Source organism: Argiope bruennichi, chromosome 5 (genome assembly GCF_947563725.1).
Source record: "Argiope bruennichi chromosome 5, qqArgBrue1.1, whole genome shotgun sequence".
NCBI lineage: Eukaryota > Metazoa > Arthropoda > Arachnida > Araneae > Araneidae > Argiope > Argiope bruennichi.
The window spans coordinates 102,848,805-102,869,123 of record NC_079155.1 but is presented as its reverse complement, the minus strand read 5'-3'; the positions used below and the strand labels follow the sequence as shown (position 1 = coordinate 102,869,123).

Sequence of the window (20,319 nt, the reverse complement as noted above, 5' to 3'; positions counted from 1 at the left end):
ATGACATATTTAAAAAAAATTTCATTTTATTATTTTCTTAGGAGAATTCTTAAATTGATTGCTATTGAATCATTAACAACGATATGCATCAATAACTGGCATTTTTAAAGTCTTTTCTGATCTTCTATACTTATTCATGCTTGCAAAATGTTAGCATATATTTTTCTAGAAAGAATTCGAAAATAAATTAAGTATTATTACCAATGAAAAAGGAAGTATTGCCCATATCTCCAGCGCGGCAGCTGGTCCATCAGAGATGGCTAGTTTTTTTAATAAAATTCAAAATTATTTTCATGCTTTGATTCAAATGAATTTCAGGGTTAAAATAATTAATTTAATTTATTTCCTCATATCGTTGCTTCATTTGTTAACGCAACAATGTTTGGTTAAAAAGAAGTTTGATAAGACAATGGTTGTTAAATAATAATTATCTGAAAGTGGAAGTCGAAATAAAGTAAGCAACAATAGACTGTTAAATTCAGTATCTTTTCTGATTGATTCCATTTACACACATAAAATTAATTGCTCAGATATGTTATGCAAAATATTTCCTACCTAAAAGCAATACCATTAGATTCCGGTTCCAAATTTTTCTGAAATCTTGAAAATATATTGGAGGATTGAATGCTGGACCGATGAAGTAAGAAGAATAACTGTTGAATTTCAAGAATATTATATTATACAAGCTTATTACGCTATTATGATTATTAGTCATTTTATATGAAAACATTTAGTACTGTCATTTTTGCTTAAGCATATTGTAAAAATAAAATTACAAGCTGCGAATTAATTTTTTTAATATTAAGGGTTATCAATTAAATCAAATACATTCGCTTTCAAAATATTTTTAGACCATTCAACTATCAGAAAAATCTCTGATTAATAAACAATTGTTTTATTGATTATTTACCTTCGACATAAAAAGTTCTATTTATTTTATTTCTATTGTTTTCTGCTAAAAGATTAACTCCTTCGTTTATAATATTTCTAGATTTATATTATTTCTATATGTACATTTATATTATTTATACATTTTTAGCCAAAAAGTCTGCTTATTTAGCTTTTTTAGATTTCCGTTTCAAGAGGAAGTATTTTTTATTTTATTTCCAAAGTTTAAAGCTAAAAGGTTTGTTTATTATACCTTTACATTATAGTCCAAGAGAAAGTTTTTATCTACTTTATTTCTAGAATCTTCAACGCAAGATTTTCTTATTTTATTTTTTTTACATTTTAATCCAGAAAGGAAAATTTTCATTTGTATTATTTCTAGATTTTTCTGGAAAAAGGTCCGTTTATTTTACTCTTTTACATATGTTTTCCAAGATGAAATGTCTATTTGTTTCATTTCTAGTGTTTTCTACAAAAAGGTTATTAATTTTGTACTTTTACATTATACTCCAAGAAGTTTTATTATTTTAGCCAAAGTTTCCCTTATTTTATATATTATTCCAAAAAGCAAATATTTTTTATTTATTTAAATTTTATTTTTTATAGATTTTCAGCTAAAAGATTCTGCTCTTTTATATTATTTTTCTAGAGGAAGTATTTATTTCTTTTATTTACAGAGTTTACATAAAAAATGTTAATACATTTTATATCTTTCTCAGTGTGATTGTCATCGATAATGGCACAGGATTCTGCAAAGCTGGCTTTGCGGGAGATTCCTCTCCAAAAGTAGAATTTCCATCCGTTGTGGGGCGACCAAGATACATCGTGAGTAATTAATTCTCTGTCATTTCTTAAATTTTAAGCTTTCAATTACCTTGTTTTTTTCTCGTAAAGATAGAATTTTGTAAACTATTTTCACTCACTTGCTGACTATACAGAAATTAGAAATTTTATATCGTACGTGCTCTTGGTGACAATTCACTGTTTTAATATTTGTTACTTTAAATACCAGATAATGATTAATTAAAATAATTTTGTTTCGTATCATTAGCATAGCGTAGTAATGAGATAGAAAAAAAAAACAATATCTGAAGGTCGAAAAAAAACCCATCATTTAAGTAATTTTATGTTTAATAGTAATTATAGTGTTTGTGTGTAAAAGTATAAGAAATGAGTGTTTTTAAAACCTGTCTTTAAATACATTTATTTTATACTTTTATTCAGCATGTCTTGGTGTCTTTGTTAAGATGAAATTTTGAAATCTATTTTTCCCTTAGTTCCTGATTGGTTAGAATTTAGAAATTTTGTATATTTGTGCATTCTCGATGATGATTCACTATTTTAATATTTTTTGGACATAAATCTCTGATAATCATTAATTTAATTAAATTTCGTTTCGTACCGTTGACATAGTCTAGTAGGAAGGTGGAGAAAATCTTTATCTGAAACTTAAAAATTAAACATATTTCAGAAGATTAGTACTTTGTAGAATTTGGATTTTGTACAATAGTGTAACAAACACGTTTTTTAAAAATTCAATTTAATTTTAGGTGAAAAAAAGGAAACAATTTGAATTTCAGGGCAAAAATGTCATGAATTATTGAAAACGAAGCAAAAAAATGTGTAAAGATTATCAAAATTCGAAATTTTTTTTCACCATTATTAATATATATATATATATATATATTAAATTTAAAAGCTGTAAAACTCATTTTTGTCCAGAACTATTTTTAGGAATTATCACGAAAAAATGTTAAAATCAGGACCAACTTTTAATTAATTAAAATTTCACAAAAGAAAACGCTCCGAAGTGCACATTTTCTCAAAAGTATCTGTGCCAAATTTTATAGCCCTAGATTAAAAAGTCTGTCTCGAAGAATGCCAATACAAATACATACTTCTTATTATTAGTAGAGATTTAAAATTTGAGTTCATTCTCCAAATCAGGCAGTTTACGAGTCTCTCTTAAGAGACTTCTCGAAGATGGGTTCTTTCAGATCTTATATGGGTCTGGAAAATGAACTGCAATCACTCTTGTAAAGCTTCCCAGACCTGCTTTATGGGTTAAAGTTCGGAGATACAATTGGCCAATTCCTTCACTGAATTGTTTCATTAAAAATAAAATCCTCTGGGGACGATCACTGTATCCTTAAGAATGAAATCAGAATGAATCTTCTTCCCCTAAATAAGTATGTTTCGTAAAGACTTAACTGATTATTAATTTCACAAAATAAGCAATTTGGTGTAAAATTCGAAATGAAATGTATGCTTCATTAAGATACACTTCTATAAAAATACCTTTTGGAATGAAAAAAACAACAATTACTCTGTATCTTCTTCAGAAAGAGAGAGAGAAAAGCAGAAATAAGTCTTCAGAAAATATTTTCTACTTTAAACCCATTCCTCCGTGAAAGATATTTTTCTCAATCTATATTTTTGTAAACAAGCAATATCTTTTTCGAAACTTTCAATGCCAATGAAGCGTGCATTACTTTGGCTTATAATCATAAATTCCACGTAAGCCCCTCTTGGGCCGATGAAATCACAGCGGATGCTAGATTGGGAAAAAAAGTTCTCATTTCGATTTGCTGAGCCGTGAGGGGGATTATGCCTGACAAGCATTTCCATTCATTTCTCGGGAGCACCCCCCCCCCCTCCACACCAGAATATCCTCGCACCGTCAGCAGAATCATAAAAGGATCGGAAATGGAACGTTTTATCCCTCGATGAAGACCTCTCCAATATCGAATCTAGATAAAAATGGAACGAGGGGGGAAGGTGGTGAGTTTTCGAAAAAACTCATTGATGCGCTTTTGAAAAGTACACGGAGACTAGATATGAAATATAGCATTTGGTGAGGTAGTTCACTCGGATAAAAACACCTACATTTGTAATATGTGGAAATGTAGTTACAGTTAAAAAGGGTAAGAAAACTGTTTTAACGAAATAACTTTAAATGTCATTTTACGCTTTGTTAAAATACAACTTTATTTAAAACAATTATACTAATAAAAAGTAACCATAACTTTCTTATCAATAACGATGGGGAGAAAATAATATGAGTCTTAGTACAGAAGTTGGATTAAAGTTTTATTTTGGCGTATAATTATTCTGCGATTTTGCTTTGCCAAAAACATCCATGCACAAGTGCATTTTAAAGCTATGTAAAACCTTTTCTATCTATGCTTTCATTTCTATCACTGTTACATGCACACATTAGAAGAAATGATTATTGGTTTTTCCGAAATTTTCCGTAATAAAATTGTAATTCTCTTCCAGAAATTGTCGGCTCAGAGCGAAACCATAAGCTTAAAGGCTGTTCAAATTTTTATTTTAATAGAATCACAAGAAAATTTTTGTGATTATTAGTAAAGTACAGAAACCAGCGTATGCATTTTGGATGATTTTTTTTGTTGATAAATTGAAATCAAAATTTTATGTAATATGAAAATTTTGATAACAAAATCATATCCAAAATTTTATTTACTTAAGTCGTTATATTTTTGAGTGACTGTGTTTACATGCATGCTGGCAGTTAACCAACTGTTTTATACAATTAAACCAAAATTAGACAGAGATCTAAAATTTAGAGACCCAAACTGTATACGAAATTTTATCTATCATGCGTTTTTGTAATTATCAAGATTATTTGTATTCAAACAGCCAGATAGATAGACTTCCCGCGAACAGATTCCGTTCAAAATTTTTTAAGTTTGATGACACCATTATCTATCTACCTCAAAGCATTTTTTGTTATCATGTTAGCAGACAGACAATATCAAAAAATGAAGTGTTTGAATTAAAAGAGATCTGAAAAGCGAGGATTTGTGAAGGAGCCGAATTCGAATTTGTTTGACAATTACAATACTTCCACTTTGTATACGTCGTATAAGGGAAGATAAAAAGCGTGAAAACAGAGTCTACAACTCATTGAAATAAAATGAAGACCCAATAAATGATTTAATAAGATTTAGATAGTCATGGGCAAAATACGCGTATTGTAGTCGATTGTGTGTCAATAGCTTCGACACAAACATAACAATGTATGGAATGTAATAGAAAAGTGGGGATATTGATCGAGTGTTTAAAAGAAATGAAATAAAGTAATTATTATTTCTGTAAATTAGCTCTGAATATTCTTTCTATCTTGCTATTTTATCTATCCTGAGATTTGTAATTATCGAGATCGCTCATATTCAGACAGACAGACTTTCTGCGAATAGATTACGTTCAAAAGTTTACAGAAATTTACAAGTAACCGCAACTTATCTTTTTTTGGAACAGTTATGAAGTTCGATTTTTAAACTTCATAACTGTTTCAATGAGTTAATTAGATGGAATGGTATTTGTGAGTTAACTGTATGCCATTGAGTAATCGTAAAAAAACCCTACGAAAGATACCAGGTTTTTTGGCAATTAGCGGTTGTTCGCCAAAAAAAGTGCCAAAGATATCATTCAGTTTATTGACTATTTTCGCCAATGACGTGCGTTTAAGCTTAAAGCTCGCCGATAGTATGCAATTTAACTTAAAGTTATCAATTAGTACTCGCCACAAGTGTTGATAGAATGTTCGATTATTTATTTCTCAGTTGATGAATGTTAAATACTATAGCTTTATCTACATTCATAAATTCATGTTTATATTTCTTTTATTCAAACATACACTTCTACACTGATTTTGATGAAATTTGGTGCATGATTTCTTCTTCTTCTTCAAAAAGAAAAAGAATGTCAATATAAATTTTGAAAAGTTCAAATTTTACTTAAATATAAATTCAATTACCATTTAAACATGTTTTTGGTGTTTTCCCAACTATATTTCATAAAAATTATTTTTAAATTGTCTTATAATTATAAAAATTACCTTTTCAACCCTGCCTTACATTTTCTCTCTAATTTTAATAATTTTTTTTAAAAAATTTTTTGATGCGAAATTTGTTACTATTTTAATTGTTATAAGGAAATTTTAATTAGTTTCTTAAAATCTTCCATCAGATTGCGAGTTTTTACCACGATTAAAGTTAAGAAAATTATTTGCTTTTTTTGGACATCACTTCAAAAGCAGGATTTTCACTTTCCATTTTATTTAGAAACCTTTATACGAGGAAAAAAAAATCATTTTCTGTATTAATGCCAAATGCTAAATTCAATTACTTCATAGAATTCTATTTAGTGAAATAACTCATCTGTTGTAATTTGTATAAAGCTGATTTCACTAAACTCATACATTTCAATCATAACAAATCCCAAGATTAAACTTGAAACATTTGCATTTCATATCAGCAGCCGCTCTCCTCCCGCGTTATTCAAGTTTTTATATCCTAGGTGGGTCGTCTGGGTTGGATCAAGACCATATAAATGGTTTTACAACGTTGAAAGTCAATATTCCGGGCAAATAAACTGAGGGTCAAAGGCGGGCGGATTTAATAAAACTCGGTATGAGAGAGAATAAATATATATTACATAATGGATAAACGGATTCGAAAGACATACGTACATGAAAAGGACATTCGAACAAGCATAACATATATGAGAAACGTAACTTATAAAAGTTTTCTTTCTTTTTTTTTTAACCAAGTTGCATTGAAATATAGTTTAAATGTATAAAATGACCTCCTTTCAACGGAGGTCTGTGAATGAAATTTATTAAGCATATATTAAATATTTGTAGAGCGAACAAGACATTTTTGTATCTTTTATGAATGTCAAAGAATTCATTTACTCATAAAACATGCATGAGTAGATGAATCAAAGTGCCTTTTATTTTTCTAAATAACACACTTATCAAATATCGGCCAAATATCATTTTCTATATTTTCTAGAAATAATTAAACACTAAAAAAATAATTTCTGACAGTATTCCTTTTAAGAAAAACACGATCCTTTATATCATTATTAGCTGTAATAAATGTTAGTTTTAGTTTTTCTTAAATTAAATCTAAGGAAATATTTCTTATTGGCATTAAAATCTTCTCATGAAACTGAAAAATAACTTTTCTGTCTTATTTATTTGTTTATTTTTCTTTTTTTTTAAGTCAGTGAAAGATGAGAGTTGCAATCTTTGAAGAAATAGAGAGTTGTTGTCCATAGGCTCTTTCTCTTTTTCTCATTAATCACAATCATAAATTAACTACTCCGACGCACCCAAAGGCACACAAATAAAACTGAATGACCAGGCCGCTGTGGTAGTAACACTGGGGGGGGGTACTGTGATTGAGTCCAAGGGCCATGACCGGCCAAGGTACAACCCATCCCGGGAGAAGTACGTCCCGTCATCAATAAGAGATAACCAACCCCCTACTTTTTTTTCTAACCATCAGTTTGGCGAGAACCAACCACCATATATAGTTAATAAATTTGAAAATTTCAATCGAATTTTGGAGGGTGTCTATTCACAGGAAATATATCAAACTAAAAGTAAGTGATGTCGAAAACCATAATACGCAGAAAGTGCATGCACACAATTCATTATACAGTTTTATCATCTAAAGTGCAAATTATTGAATTCTGCGACAAGTTCAGGAGAGCCACTGATTGTCTGTTTATTTAAATTAATGTAAAAGCGATATTTTTCACATATGAAATTTCATTTGTGTAAATGCATCAATTTACAAATGAAATTTCATATTTGATCTTATTACTTAAATTGAGGTTTTGTGTGAAATGTTGATTTGAATTAGTCGGGGAAAAAAGGTTGCATCCTAGGTTTATTTTTCACTATACCACGATACTTAAAACACTCATACGTATGTAGGATGGAAAATAAAAAATTTGAGCACTCGTGGCCTTGTTTAAATTACAATTTTTATGTCAAGAAAAGAGCGAATAAAACTTCAATAAGGAAGTAAAAATGAAAGGGTGAACCACTCTATCCGACCCAAACTTTGAGGTCAAAATAGTTTTTTTTAAATAAAGGAATGATTCTCAGAATTAAAATTTTCCAAACTTTGATTTGCATTTAATGAAAATAGATGCATTGGAATTTTAACAGAAACACGTGCATATTTTTAATAATGTATATTTATTATCAGACATGAATATTTAAAAGATCATATACAATTATTCGGTTGCAAGTTTACGTATAGAAAAGTGTTAAAATGTTCACATTATGTACATGAAATTTGGTTTGAAAAACACAGAATTCTTACTCAACTCTTTAACTTTTCTATCGTTTAAAATTCACAGTAGTAATACTCATTAATTGTTGTAAAACATATTGAAAACATTATGTGAATTCATAAAAAGTTTTAAACTAGAATTAATTAACTGAATTAAAATACCTTTCCTTAAATCCAGTGAAAAAATTATTAAGATTTAATGATAAAAGTAACATGATTAAATTTTAATTTGTGCTGAAAATACTTATCAAATTTTGATGAAATTTCGAATACATGCACCATAAATAACTTATAGAGAATTGATAGAAAAGAAATGAGACAACTAATATTAAAGAAAGGATAGACGAATTAGAAATTACCGAAAATTAGCCGAAGTATGAAATTTCCTTTTACCACTTTATTAAGTACATATAAAACAACATTGAAAATATGCTATTAAATAAAGGGAATAATCAATGAATTTAAATATCTAAATATATATTTTTACATCTTTGTTTCTATACGGCATTTTTTTCAGATTCAGACGAATTATGAATACTCGATTTTTCTTAATTATTGAGGAAACCATCTAATTATTGTAATAAGAATTCATGATACAAATTAAAATAAATCGGAAATTGCATTTTAAGTTTCAGATTCTTTGAGATACATAAAGTTAATTTTAGTTAGATATTTTAATAAGTATTCAGTAAATATACGTAAAAATATTTTAAGAATATTGAATTATAAATAATATCTAATTTTATTCAAAACGTACATTTTTTTATGATAATAATATAAAACTATATGAAAAAATTAGGTGTCTAATATATATATATGTATTACTTTTTAAAAATTAGTGTAATTTATTTTTAAAAAATTAAAGATATTTGACACGTTTATGCTTTAATATATATGAATCAAATATAATATCTGGGGAAAAGAAAACAAACTCGGAATTCTTTATAATTATATATATTTTTCCCTCATGGAAAGCAACTATTAAGTTGTTTTTATGGAGAAACCAGAAACGTAATCCGAATAGTAAAGCAGAAAGCATCAAAAATAGATCGTGGAAAAATATTTCAAACTTATATAGTTTCAAAAGAGAATCTAGTTTAGACAGCATTTTGATCTCAGAGCGCGCAGATTCAGCATGAGAAAATAAGAACCATACAACTCGAAAGTTGAAATGATGCCTGAATTTGTATGTTTTAAAATTAAATATTTTTGGAATGCTGACAAATTGAAATTATTACTTGAATACAAAATTTCGTAATTTGTATACAATCTTAATAGAATCCATCATTTCCTTAAAATGAGAGGACTTTTTCAAAATCTTTGCTATACTAACAGTTATGATCAAGATCTGATTAGAAGCTTTAATTCTTGATTATTTCTTTCTAGCCGGTGGTAGCCGGGTTGAAATATCGCAGTTTGTACGTCGGTGGCTCTGCTCAGGCCAGGAGGGGTATCCTGTCCCTATCATATCCTATCCGCCAGGGAATAGTTTATGATTGGAAGGACCTGGAAACCATCTGGGACCATACTTTCCACCACCTGTTAGAAGTCAACCCAAGCGAACATGCAGTCATCGTGTCCGAAGCTCCAAAGAATCCCCTACGGAATAGAGAACTCATGTTGGAGGTAAGAATTAAAAAAAAAAGAGATCGGGATTGGACATCTATTCCTTTCTTTGATTTACCGGTTTGTTCTCTATGATTTGCGGGATATGTTACACTCAAAATCCAAAAAGTCGCAAATCGTGGACTTTTGGATTTCGTCAAGTAGCATTATATATATATTTTAAAATATAATTTAAATCTCAATTAATATACTGTTTTTTATTTTAAACTAGCCCATGTTAATTTCATTCTAAAATGTTCCCTTATTACCTGATCCAGTTCCACGTTTTCTAAAATTTATTTATTTAATTCTATAAAACTGTTCATTGGAGCCGTTCATTTGGAAGTGTGTATAGGTCTTTTCAAATTTAAAGCTGGAACACCATCACATATTTATAAAAGATACAAATATATTATCTAAAGCAATTAAATAAACATGTTCAAAATTTATAAATTTATTATCTAAAACAATTAAATAAATATGTTCAAAATTTATCTATGTTAAAAATCATTTTCTTATCTTCCTTTTAATGCTTTCAATAATTCTATTTTCAACGAAGATATCAGGAACTGAAAGCGCATTCTATTATAATGATATTGTAATTAGTTATATTTATCAATTAGTTATAACGAAGAGTACTTTTCCGTTAGCCGGACGCAAGTGTCGCCAATTGTAAACCAAACGCGAATTTGGCGTAAGAAATTTGGCGGAATTCTACATTATTTGGCGATTTTTCGCTTGCGCCCGGCTAACGGAAAAGTACATAACCAAGTTTTAAGAGAAGATTTCTAATCAGTGTATATAGATGACTAATAAAGTACAAATCTTGATTCCTACTTTATTAATTCCATCTAGATGGATATTATTATATACGACGTTATATATTCATTCATTTCTGACTTAAAACAAAGACTATACGTTTAACTATACTATTAATTAACTATTTAATGATGGAAAATTTCACACTTTTTCTTCTTTTTTTTTCGCAAAAAATAACTCTCTTTATTTACACTTTTAATTAAATGCAACTCTTCCTGAAAAATCAAAATATTTTTTAACCCTAACGAATGATTACGGTTTCTATTCATATCCCAAATCTTTCGATTTCACTGGTACAGTTAAAAATATTTCTTCCTTTCCCGAAACTGGTGGATAAATTTAAAGGAACATATAAGTCAATTTTCAAAATTTATAAACATTTTCCCATTAGAATAAGGTATTTTTTCTATTTCATTGCTCCAAATTAATAAAATGCCATAAATATAAAACTCTCTGATGATGACGAACAAAATTTTACCAGCCGTAAGATTTTTAATGTAATCCATTATTTAACAATTGATGAAGTTTCTAAGTAAATGGAGTAAATGCATCAGGGTGCCATTTTGTAATTTGGTATTTCGCATTATTTCATATCAATAATATTTTTAATATCCTAATTTTTTCAAAGAACAATCTTTTTTGCAGATTTTGTTCGATAAATTCGGTTGCCAGGGAGCATTCGTCGCCATCCAGGCTGTCCTGGCTCTCTATACTGGAGGCCGGACAACAGGCATTGTTCTAGATTCTGGAGACGGAGTCAGCCACGCCGTTCCCGTGTATGAAGGTTATGCCATTCACCATGCCATTTCTCGACTGGAATATGCCGGACGAGCACTTACCGATTACCTTCTGGCATTACTTACAGAAAGAGGATATTATTTTACATCAACAGGTAACATTCTGCTAAAGATTATTGTAAATATTGTGATTAACGATAGACATTATCGGTTCTTTGTTATTCTCAATATCTGTGATATGATGAGTAGACAATTATAATTTTTATTCTAGTGATTGCTCGCCAAATGTGGTAATCCATAAAAATTTCAATTGAAAATTTATGAAGCAAAATCTTCGTGTTTCTGAAGCGACTTTTTTTTATCTTTAACTATCCAAGATGGCGTTTAATGTAATTTGACAAGTTTGATTACACGATAGTATTATAATCTTAAGTTAAATCAATGCTACAAAAGAGGATTAAAAACTTATTAAAATGGTTGAAAGTAATAGTTAAAAAATTAAATATACTAGTGGAGAATTCTCCCTTCGAATTATTTAGACACTCTAGTACTTTCTATTCTGTTCTCGCTTATAGTGCTCTTCATTCTCTGAATATATAGCAAGGGTGGAATAGTATTGATAGGTAGGCGGCATATCCTCTAATGTCAAGACAGTTTGCAAGCCTGAAAATGCCTTATTTCTCTATTTTCTGCGTATAGTGATGCAGTATGGAGTATAATTGTAATATAATGAGAAAAAAAAAGTACGCATTTCGGATAATTTCTTTTAAAATGCGATTCGATACAACAGTTTCCATAGACATAGATTTGAATAAAAGATTATTACAGAATTTCAATTCTCCATGTCATTGAGTTTTTAAATTCTGGAGATTACATGCATGAGAATGTACAGATCAACAAGTGTTCATCCTTCCGAAACATTTGGTCCAAATTTAACACGCATTCAATAATAATAAATTCGAACACCAAATTTTATCCAAATAGCTCTTGAATTACTGTGTTCACATGCTTGCGGACAGAAATCCAGATTTTTCTTCAACAAATAGTGTCCAAATATTGATAGAAATCTACAAATTTGACTATATACCATACACGAAGACAGGATCACAAATTTCTTCGCTCTAGCTCAATGCATCGTGTTCACGGACAGACAGATGCAATTCCAAAAATGTTTTTTTTTTTTCGAACCAAGAGAAAATCTGGAGGGCCAATAACTTGTAGTGCAATCGAAAGGCCATAGATGATCTTCCTATAGCAAACCAATCGTCACTCAAAATTTGTTTACGTATCTGAACAAAGAAATTTTGTTTCAGAAATGCAACTGTTCTCGTTTTTTTCAGCTGAAATTGAAATAGTTCGAGACATAAAAGAGAAGCTCTGTTTCATTAGCAAAGATTTCGTGGCGGATATGAGAGCGTGCGCCAAGACCCCTACTTCATACGACAGGACTTACGAGTTGCCAGACGGACAGGTACTCACAGTAGGATCTGAGAGGTTCCGGTGCCCTGAGGTGCTCTTCAGACCCTCATTCCTTAATCTCGATGGCCCTGGGTTTCAGGTAACTATGTTAAGGTGTAATGTGAATTCGTATAAAGCGATGGAAAATTAGAACTATTTCATATTCTGCGTAAAAAAGACAATTTAAGGTTTTCATTGTTTCTGCTTCAAAACGCTAATGCATGCCTTTTCTTGCTATTGATATATAAACAGTAGATTTTTTAAGGTTCTAGTATGAACTCCTTGTGTGCCAATAAGTATAACACAAGGCTTCCAAATGTAAATCAATATTCAATAAGTATAAGTATAGTGGAAGGAAATTTCAAATGAAATATATACAGGTAAAAATGCAAATAAAAAAGAAAAAAAAAAGAAGAATGTACACGTATACAAACATAAAACAAAACTGCTCTCATATTAAAGAAAACATACAGTAATTAAGATTATTTAAGGGGAAAGATTCGAAAGCAGGATCAAAATAAAATATTCAAAATACAATTACATAAATCAAAAATATATATCTAAAATATATTTAAGCAAACACGCAGAAATAAAATCTAAATAATATGGGAAAAATGTTAATATAAGAGGCCAAAGGACGTAAAGGATGATTTGTCCTAAATAAAAGTATAGAAAGGAAGAGGCTATGCTATACTGTTCTTTAGAAGACAATTCACAAGTGGACATCTTTCGGAAGTGAATTTAGTACATTCAAGTATCGTCTTTGACATCCTGGACACTATAGCAAGAACGCCTATTCAAATCGACTGTAAAGTTTCCATGTCCAGTCAGAAACTGGGAAGCTTAAAATTAGATTCAAAGTGGTTAGCCTTAAATGTCTCTAAATGCAAGGAATAAATCAATTAGTGAATGGCGCATTATTTAATATTTGAAATAATTTGAATTTAGTACATTCAAGTATCGTCTTTGACATCCTGGACACTATAGCAAGAACGCCTATTCAAATCGACTGTAAAGTTTCCATGTCCAGTCAGAAACTGGGAAGCTTAAAATTAAATTCAAAGTGGTTAGCCTTAAATGTCTCTAAATGCAAGGAATAAATCAATTAGTGAATGGCGCATTATTTAATATTTGAAATAATTTGAATTTAGTACATTCAAGTATCGTCTTTGACATCCTGGACACTATAGCAAGAACGCCTATTCAAATCGACTGTAAAGTTTCCATGTCCAGTCAGAAACTGGGAAGCTTAAAATTAGATTCAAAGTGGTTAGCCTTAAATGTCTCTAAATGCAAGGAATAAATCAATTAGTGAATGGCGCATTATTTAATATTTGAAATAATTTGAATTTAGTACATTCAAGTATCGTCTTTGACATCCTGGACACTATAGCAAGAACGCCTATTCAAATCGACTGTAAAGTTTCCATGTCCAGTCAGAAACTGGGAAGCTTAAAATTAGATTCAAAGTGGTTAGCCTTAAATGTCTCTAAATGCAAGGAATAAATCAATTAGTGAATGGCGCATTATTTAATATTTGAAATAATTTGAATTTAGTACATTCAAGTATCGTCTTTGACATCCTGGACACTATAGCAAGAACGCCTATTCAAATCGACTGTAAAGTTTCCATGTCCAGTCAGAAACTGGGAAGCTTAAAATTAGATTCAAAGTGGTTAGCCTTAAATGTCTCTAAATGCAAGGAATAAATCAATTAGTGAATGGCGCATTATTTAATATTTGAAATAATTTGAATTTAGTACATTCAAGTATCGTCTTTGACATCCTGGACACTATAGCAAGAACGCCTATTCAAATCGACTGTAAAGTTTCCATGTCCAGTCAGAAACTGGGAAGCTTAAAATTAGATTCAAAGTGGTTAGCCTTAAATGTCTCTAAATGCAAGGAATAAATCAATTAGTGAATGGCGCATTATTTAATATTTGAAATAATTTGAATTTAGTACATTCAAGTATCGTCTTTGACATCCTGGACACTATAGCAAGAACGCCTATTCAAATCGACTGTAAAGTTTCCATGTCCAGTCAGAAACTGGGAAGCTTAAAATTAGATTCAAAGTGGTTAGCCTTAAATGTCTCTAAATGCAAGGAATAAATCAATTAGTGAATGGCGCATTATTTAATATTTGAAATAATTTGAATTTAGTACATTCAAGTATCGTCTTTGACATCCTGGACACTATAGCAAGAACGCCTATTCAAATCGACTGTAAAGTTTCCATGTCCAGTCAGAAACTGGGAAGCTTAAAATTAGATTCAAAGTGGTTAGCCTTAAATGTCTCTAAATGCAAGGAATAAATCAATTAGTGAATGGCGCATTATTTAATATTTGAAATAATTTGAATTTAGTACATTCAAGTATCGTCTTTGACATCCTGGACACTATAGCAAGAACGCCTATTCAAATCGACTGTAAAGTTTCCATGTCCAGTCAGAAACTGGGAAGCTTAAAATTAGATTCAAAGTGGTTAGCCTTAAATGTCTCTAAATGCAAGGAATAAATCAATTAGTGAATGGCGCATTATTTAATATTTGAAATAATTTGAATTTAGTACATTCAAGTATCGTCTTTGACATCCTGGACACTATAGCAAGAACGCCTATTCAAATCGACTGTAAAGTTTCCATGTCCAGTCAGAAACTGGGAAGCTTAAAATTAGATTCAAAGTGGTTAGCCTTAAATGTCTCTAAATGCAAGGAATAAATCAATTAGTGAATGGCGCATTATTTAATATTTGAAATAATTTGAATTTAGTACATTCAAGTATCGTCTTTGACATCCTGGACACTATAGCAAGAACGCCTATTCAAATCGACTGTAAAGTTTCCATGTCCAGTCAGAAACTGGGAAGCTTAAAATTAGATTCAAAGTGGTTAGCCTTAAATGTCTCTAAATGCAAGGAATAAATCAATTAGTGAATGGCGCATTATTTAATATTTGAAATAATTTGAATTTAGTACATTCAAGTATCGTCTTTGACATCCTGGACACTATAGCAAGAACGCCTATTCAAATCGACTGTAAAGTTTCCATGTCCAGTCAGAAACTGGGAAGCTTAAAATTAGATTCAAAGTGGTTAGCCTTAAATGTCTCTAAATGCAAGGAATAAATCAATTAGTGAATGGCGCATTATTTAATATTTGAAATAATTTGAATTTAGTACATTCAAGTATCGTCTTTGACATCCTGGACACTATAGCAAGAACGCCTATTCAAATCGACTGTAAAGTTTCCATGTCCAGTCAGAAACTGGGAAGCTTAAAATTAGATTCAAAGTGGTTAGCCTTAAATGTCTCTAAATGCAAGGAATAAATCAATTAGTGAATGGCGCATTATTTAATATTTGAAATAATTTGAATTTAGTACATTCAAGTATCGTCTTTGACATCCTGGACACTATAGCAAGAACGCCTATTCAAATCGACTGTAAAGTTTCCATGTCCAGTCAGAAACTGGGAAGCTTAAAATTAGATTCAAAGTGGTTAGCCTTAAATGTCTCTAAATGCAAGGAATAAATCAATTAGTGAATGGCGCATTATTTAATATTTGAAATAATTTGAATTTAGTACATTCAAGTATCGTCTTTGACATCCTGGACACTATAGCAAGAACGCCTATTCAAATCGACTGTAAAGTTTCCATGTCCAGTCAGAAACTGGGAAGCTTAAAATTAGATTCAAAGTGGTTAGCCTTAAATGTCTCTAAATGCAAGGAATAAATCAATTAGTGAATGGCGCATTATTTAATATTTGAAATAATTTGAATTTAGTACATTCAAGTATCGTCTTTGACATCCTGGACACTATAGCAAGAACGCCTATTCAAATCGACTGTAAAGTTTCCATGTCCAGTCAGAAACTGGGAAGCTTAAAATTAGATTCAAAGTGGTTAGCCTTAAATGTCTCTAAATGCAAGGAATAAATCAATTAGTGAATGGCGCATTATTTAATATTTGAAATAATTTGAATTTAGTACATTCAAGTATCGTCTTTGACATCCTGGACACTATAGCAAGAACGCCTATTCAAATCGACTGTAAAGTTTCCATGTCCAGTCAGAAACTGGGAAGCTTAAAATTAGATTCAAAGTGGTTAGCCTTAAATGTCTCTAAATGCAAGGAATAAATCAATTAGTGAATGGCGCATTATTTAATATTTGAAATAATTTGAATTTAGTACATTCAAGTATCGTCTTTGACATCCTGGACACTATAGCAAGAACGCCTATTCAAATCGACTGTAAAGTTTCCATGTCCAGTCAGAAACTGGGAAGCTTAAAATTAGATTCAAAGTGGTTAGCCTTAAATGTCTCTAAATGCAAGGAATAAATCAATTAGTGAATGGCGCATTATTTAATATTTGAAATAAGGTATTCCACTCAAATATAATTTTATCCTTAAGGAAATTATTTAAAATATGATTTCAGTATGATTATATAAATCAAATCAATTAATTTTGTTACTTCTTAGGCTGCAAATCCGTTCATTGTCATAGAATCTCGTATGACCAGAACAAACGAAAAGAAAACTTGCATACTTCTGTTTAAAAGAAAACTCAGATTAATTTGTCTAACAATTATTCGTCTTTGGGAATTAATATTATTTGAATCACATGAAGATGGAAAAAAATCGCTAAAAAATAAAGAAATTAAACGAAATGTTTTTGTTGTTGTGAATCCAAGAGACTGTTTAGTCTAATTAAATTAATTCAGTATGGCGGTTTAAGAATTAATATCTGATCAGCAATATTTGAAGTTATAAATTAGAGATAGGTAAAATATAATCCCCGCTTTGTACAAGATGCCCGTTGTACATCAATAATGATATCATTTCTTTAAACTGGAAATTTTCATTATTAGATACCTAACGATTCTCTTAATTTGCCTGGTTTAATGTTAAATATAAAAAGACCTGAGAAGATTTTGTTGAGTCATATATTTTCGTTAAATTCTGTCAATTGGTGCATTGATTTTTTTTTATATTCTGGATATTTGAGAATCACAATTAAAACACAATATTGCTCTTTCCTCTGAAGAATATTGTTTATTAACTTTAAGGTGTTGCACAGAAAAATGATGATTGTACAGCTCATAAAATATCGAAGTATTTATTTTAATAATTTCAATTATATATTTTTATAATTATAAACTTTTTTATTTAGGTTTATACAGATAAAAAAATCAGAAATTGTTTGCTAAATTTTTATAAAAAATTCTAAATTATTAGTGCATAGAATATAGAACTCATAAATGGAAAAGATTCCTTTTTAACCATCTTTAATAGTTTCAAACATCCTATAAAAGAAAGTTATAATATTTAAAAAAATTTTACATATAGAACTAAGAATAATGAGCAGTTATTTTATCATTGACCGAGTTGAATTCAGTAAAAATCTTAATATTATTTCATTTACATATTTCTCTTCATATCTTCCCACTGTCTTACCCCAGTATGAATTTTTAAAGTTCATCCGATTGTAACACAAAATTTTCTGATTTATTCCGTTTGCATGAAGATAATTTATAGCACAAGAGTGAGTTGAAATAGAGTAAATATCATTAATTATCGATGCATAAGAAAAGAAATAAATTTCAGAAAGAGTTCAAATGCGATTTTATTTCAAATCCTGCTTAATGCGTCATATCAAACCAAATACAATGGTTAATATCATAATTAAGGTGAAATTCGGACATATCAAAATAGACTTGAGAACCTAACATAGAAGATAAGTCAAACTCCACATTTTTCGCTGAGATAAAACCAGGAAAATCTGAAGAAGCCAAACTAAACGAGCAATATGTTGCTAAATCGCTTATTGACCACCAATTTTTGAATAACTGTGGCTAATTTCAAAGTCTGCGAATAGACCCCACAAACATTTTCTTAGATTCATGTTTCATAACGTTACAGGCCACACGCGGGAAGAACTAAATGCTGCACATTATGGTATTTAATTATAGGTTTTAAATTGAAAAATGAGGGACTACCAAATTCAAAGTGTCTAAATGGCCAACTTTTAACGTCGCAAGCCATAGTTTAAGACAATATGTGAAACCACTGCTTAAAAGCTAACGAAGAATTTAATTTAAACCTCAACTTTTGACAATCAATTCTATGATTGATTGTCAAAGTTGATGCAAATTACCAATTTAGATATTTAATGTCGCGTGCCATAGTTTAAGACATTTTGAGAAATCATTGCTTAAATACTGTTGGCGAATCTGATTTAATGTTTAACTTTTGATAATCAGTTCTTTGATTGATTGTCAAAGTTAGTCTTAATGACCAACTTAGATATTTAGAATCGCGAACCATAGTTTAAGACATCCTGTGAAACCATTGCTTAAAAACTATTGTTGAGTGTGATTTAATACTCAACTTTCGACAATCAATTCCATGACTGATTGTCAAAGTTGGTCTAAGTGACCAACTTGGATACTTTACTTCGCTAGCCATAGTTTGAGAAACTATTGCTTAAATACCGTTGCCGAATCTGATTTAATGCTCAACTTTAAAATATCAATTCCATTCACCCAGGGAGCACTGTACGATTCAGTCATGAAGTGCGACGTGGATATTCGTCGAGACATTCTGGAGAATGTTCTCCTCTCAGGAGGGAACACCCTGTTTCCTGGAATAGCTGGCCGACTCCAGAATGAACTGCAGGACATGTGTTCCAGTCGGGTTCGAGTCTGGGCTCCAGCGGAGAGGAGGTATGCTGTTTGGCTGGGAGGTTCCATCTTGGGTTCGTTGTCCACCTTCAAAGAGATCTGCATTACCAAGTCAGAGTACGAGGACTATGGGCCAAAGATTGTGCACAGAAAATGTTTTTAAGCATCGGAATTATGCGTGTTTTCTTTCAATACACTTCATTTGCAATAAATATACACAGAATGAATGGCTTTAATGCTCTTATGTATTGATGTTAATGTCTGCGTACCAGTTTGATTAGTGATAATAGCTTAATTATTTATCCTACAATTTCTTTTATTATATGAAAATTGTCTTAAGAGATTTAGACTGACTGCTTTAGGAAGTATTCCGACAAAGAATTAATAATATGAAGATGATTAAAATCGAAGATATTTCTGCCTTGGAGTATAGTAAAACTCTTAATTCTTCTTTAAGCATTTCAATATTTGTTTCAACATTGTTGCGAAAGTACCTCAGATATAATTTCTCTTACTGGAGTTATAAGATGGTCTCTTTCGAAATTTTAGGAATAAATAATGATATTTATTCCTAAAATTTCGAAATATTCACATCAGTAAGGATATTTAATTAGGATATAAATAATGGTATTCTTTGGATATCTATATATCGAAAATACTTGGAGAGAATTTAAATTACACAAAGAAAGATTTATCAAAACTTACATTTTTTATCACAAGTATTTTTCATCACTGTCCGAGCAAATACTTAAATCGTTATTAAATAATTTCTATTAAAGAAATGCCTCAATAACTGACATTTAAAAAATATTATATCAGTTTCTATACTTATTCATTTTATCACATTTTAACATAATGCTCTTTCAGTAAAATTCAAGTGATAATAATTCACAGTATCTAAAGTAATAAATGACATTAAATTCCTTATTCAAAATGCACCTATTGTATTCATGCACAAGAAATTATTAAAAATGTGGTTTTAAGAAATGTTTTTTTTTATCTAA

General features: G+C 30.0%; 1 protein-coding gene across 1 annotated transcript; it reads left to right on the top strand.

The window, feature by feature from the left end:
- The first annotated feature begins 550 nt into the window (after window positions 1-550).
- LOC129968765 (actin-6-like) lies at window positions 551-19,478 on the top strand. Its single transcript, XM_056082995.1, has 6 exons — window positions 551-640; window positions 1,608-1,713; window positions 9,393-9,632; window positions 11,076-11,322; window positions 12,508-12,725; window positions 19,182-19,478. The coding sequence occupies exons 1-6, from the start codon at window positions 636-638 to the stop codon at window positions 19,476-19,478; spliced, it is 1,113 nt and encodes a 370-aa protein (XP_055938970.1). The 5' UTR covers window positions 551-635.
- The last annotated feature ends 841 nt before the right edge of the window (window positions 19,479-20,319 follow it).

Excerpts from the sequence above, each read along its gene's own strand:
- LOC129968765 (XM_056082995.1), top strand. Across the intron at positions 1,714-9,392 it reads TGGGGCGACCAAGATACATC|CCGGTGGTAGCCGGGTTGAA; the intron begins GTGAGTAATTAA and ends ATTTCTTTCTAG. Across the intron at positions 9,633-11,075 it reads ATAGAGAACTCATGTTGGAG|ATTTTGTTCGATAAATTCGG; the intron begins GTAAGAATTAAA and ends TCTTTTTTGCAG.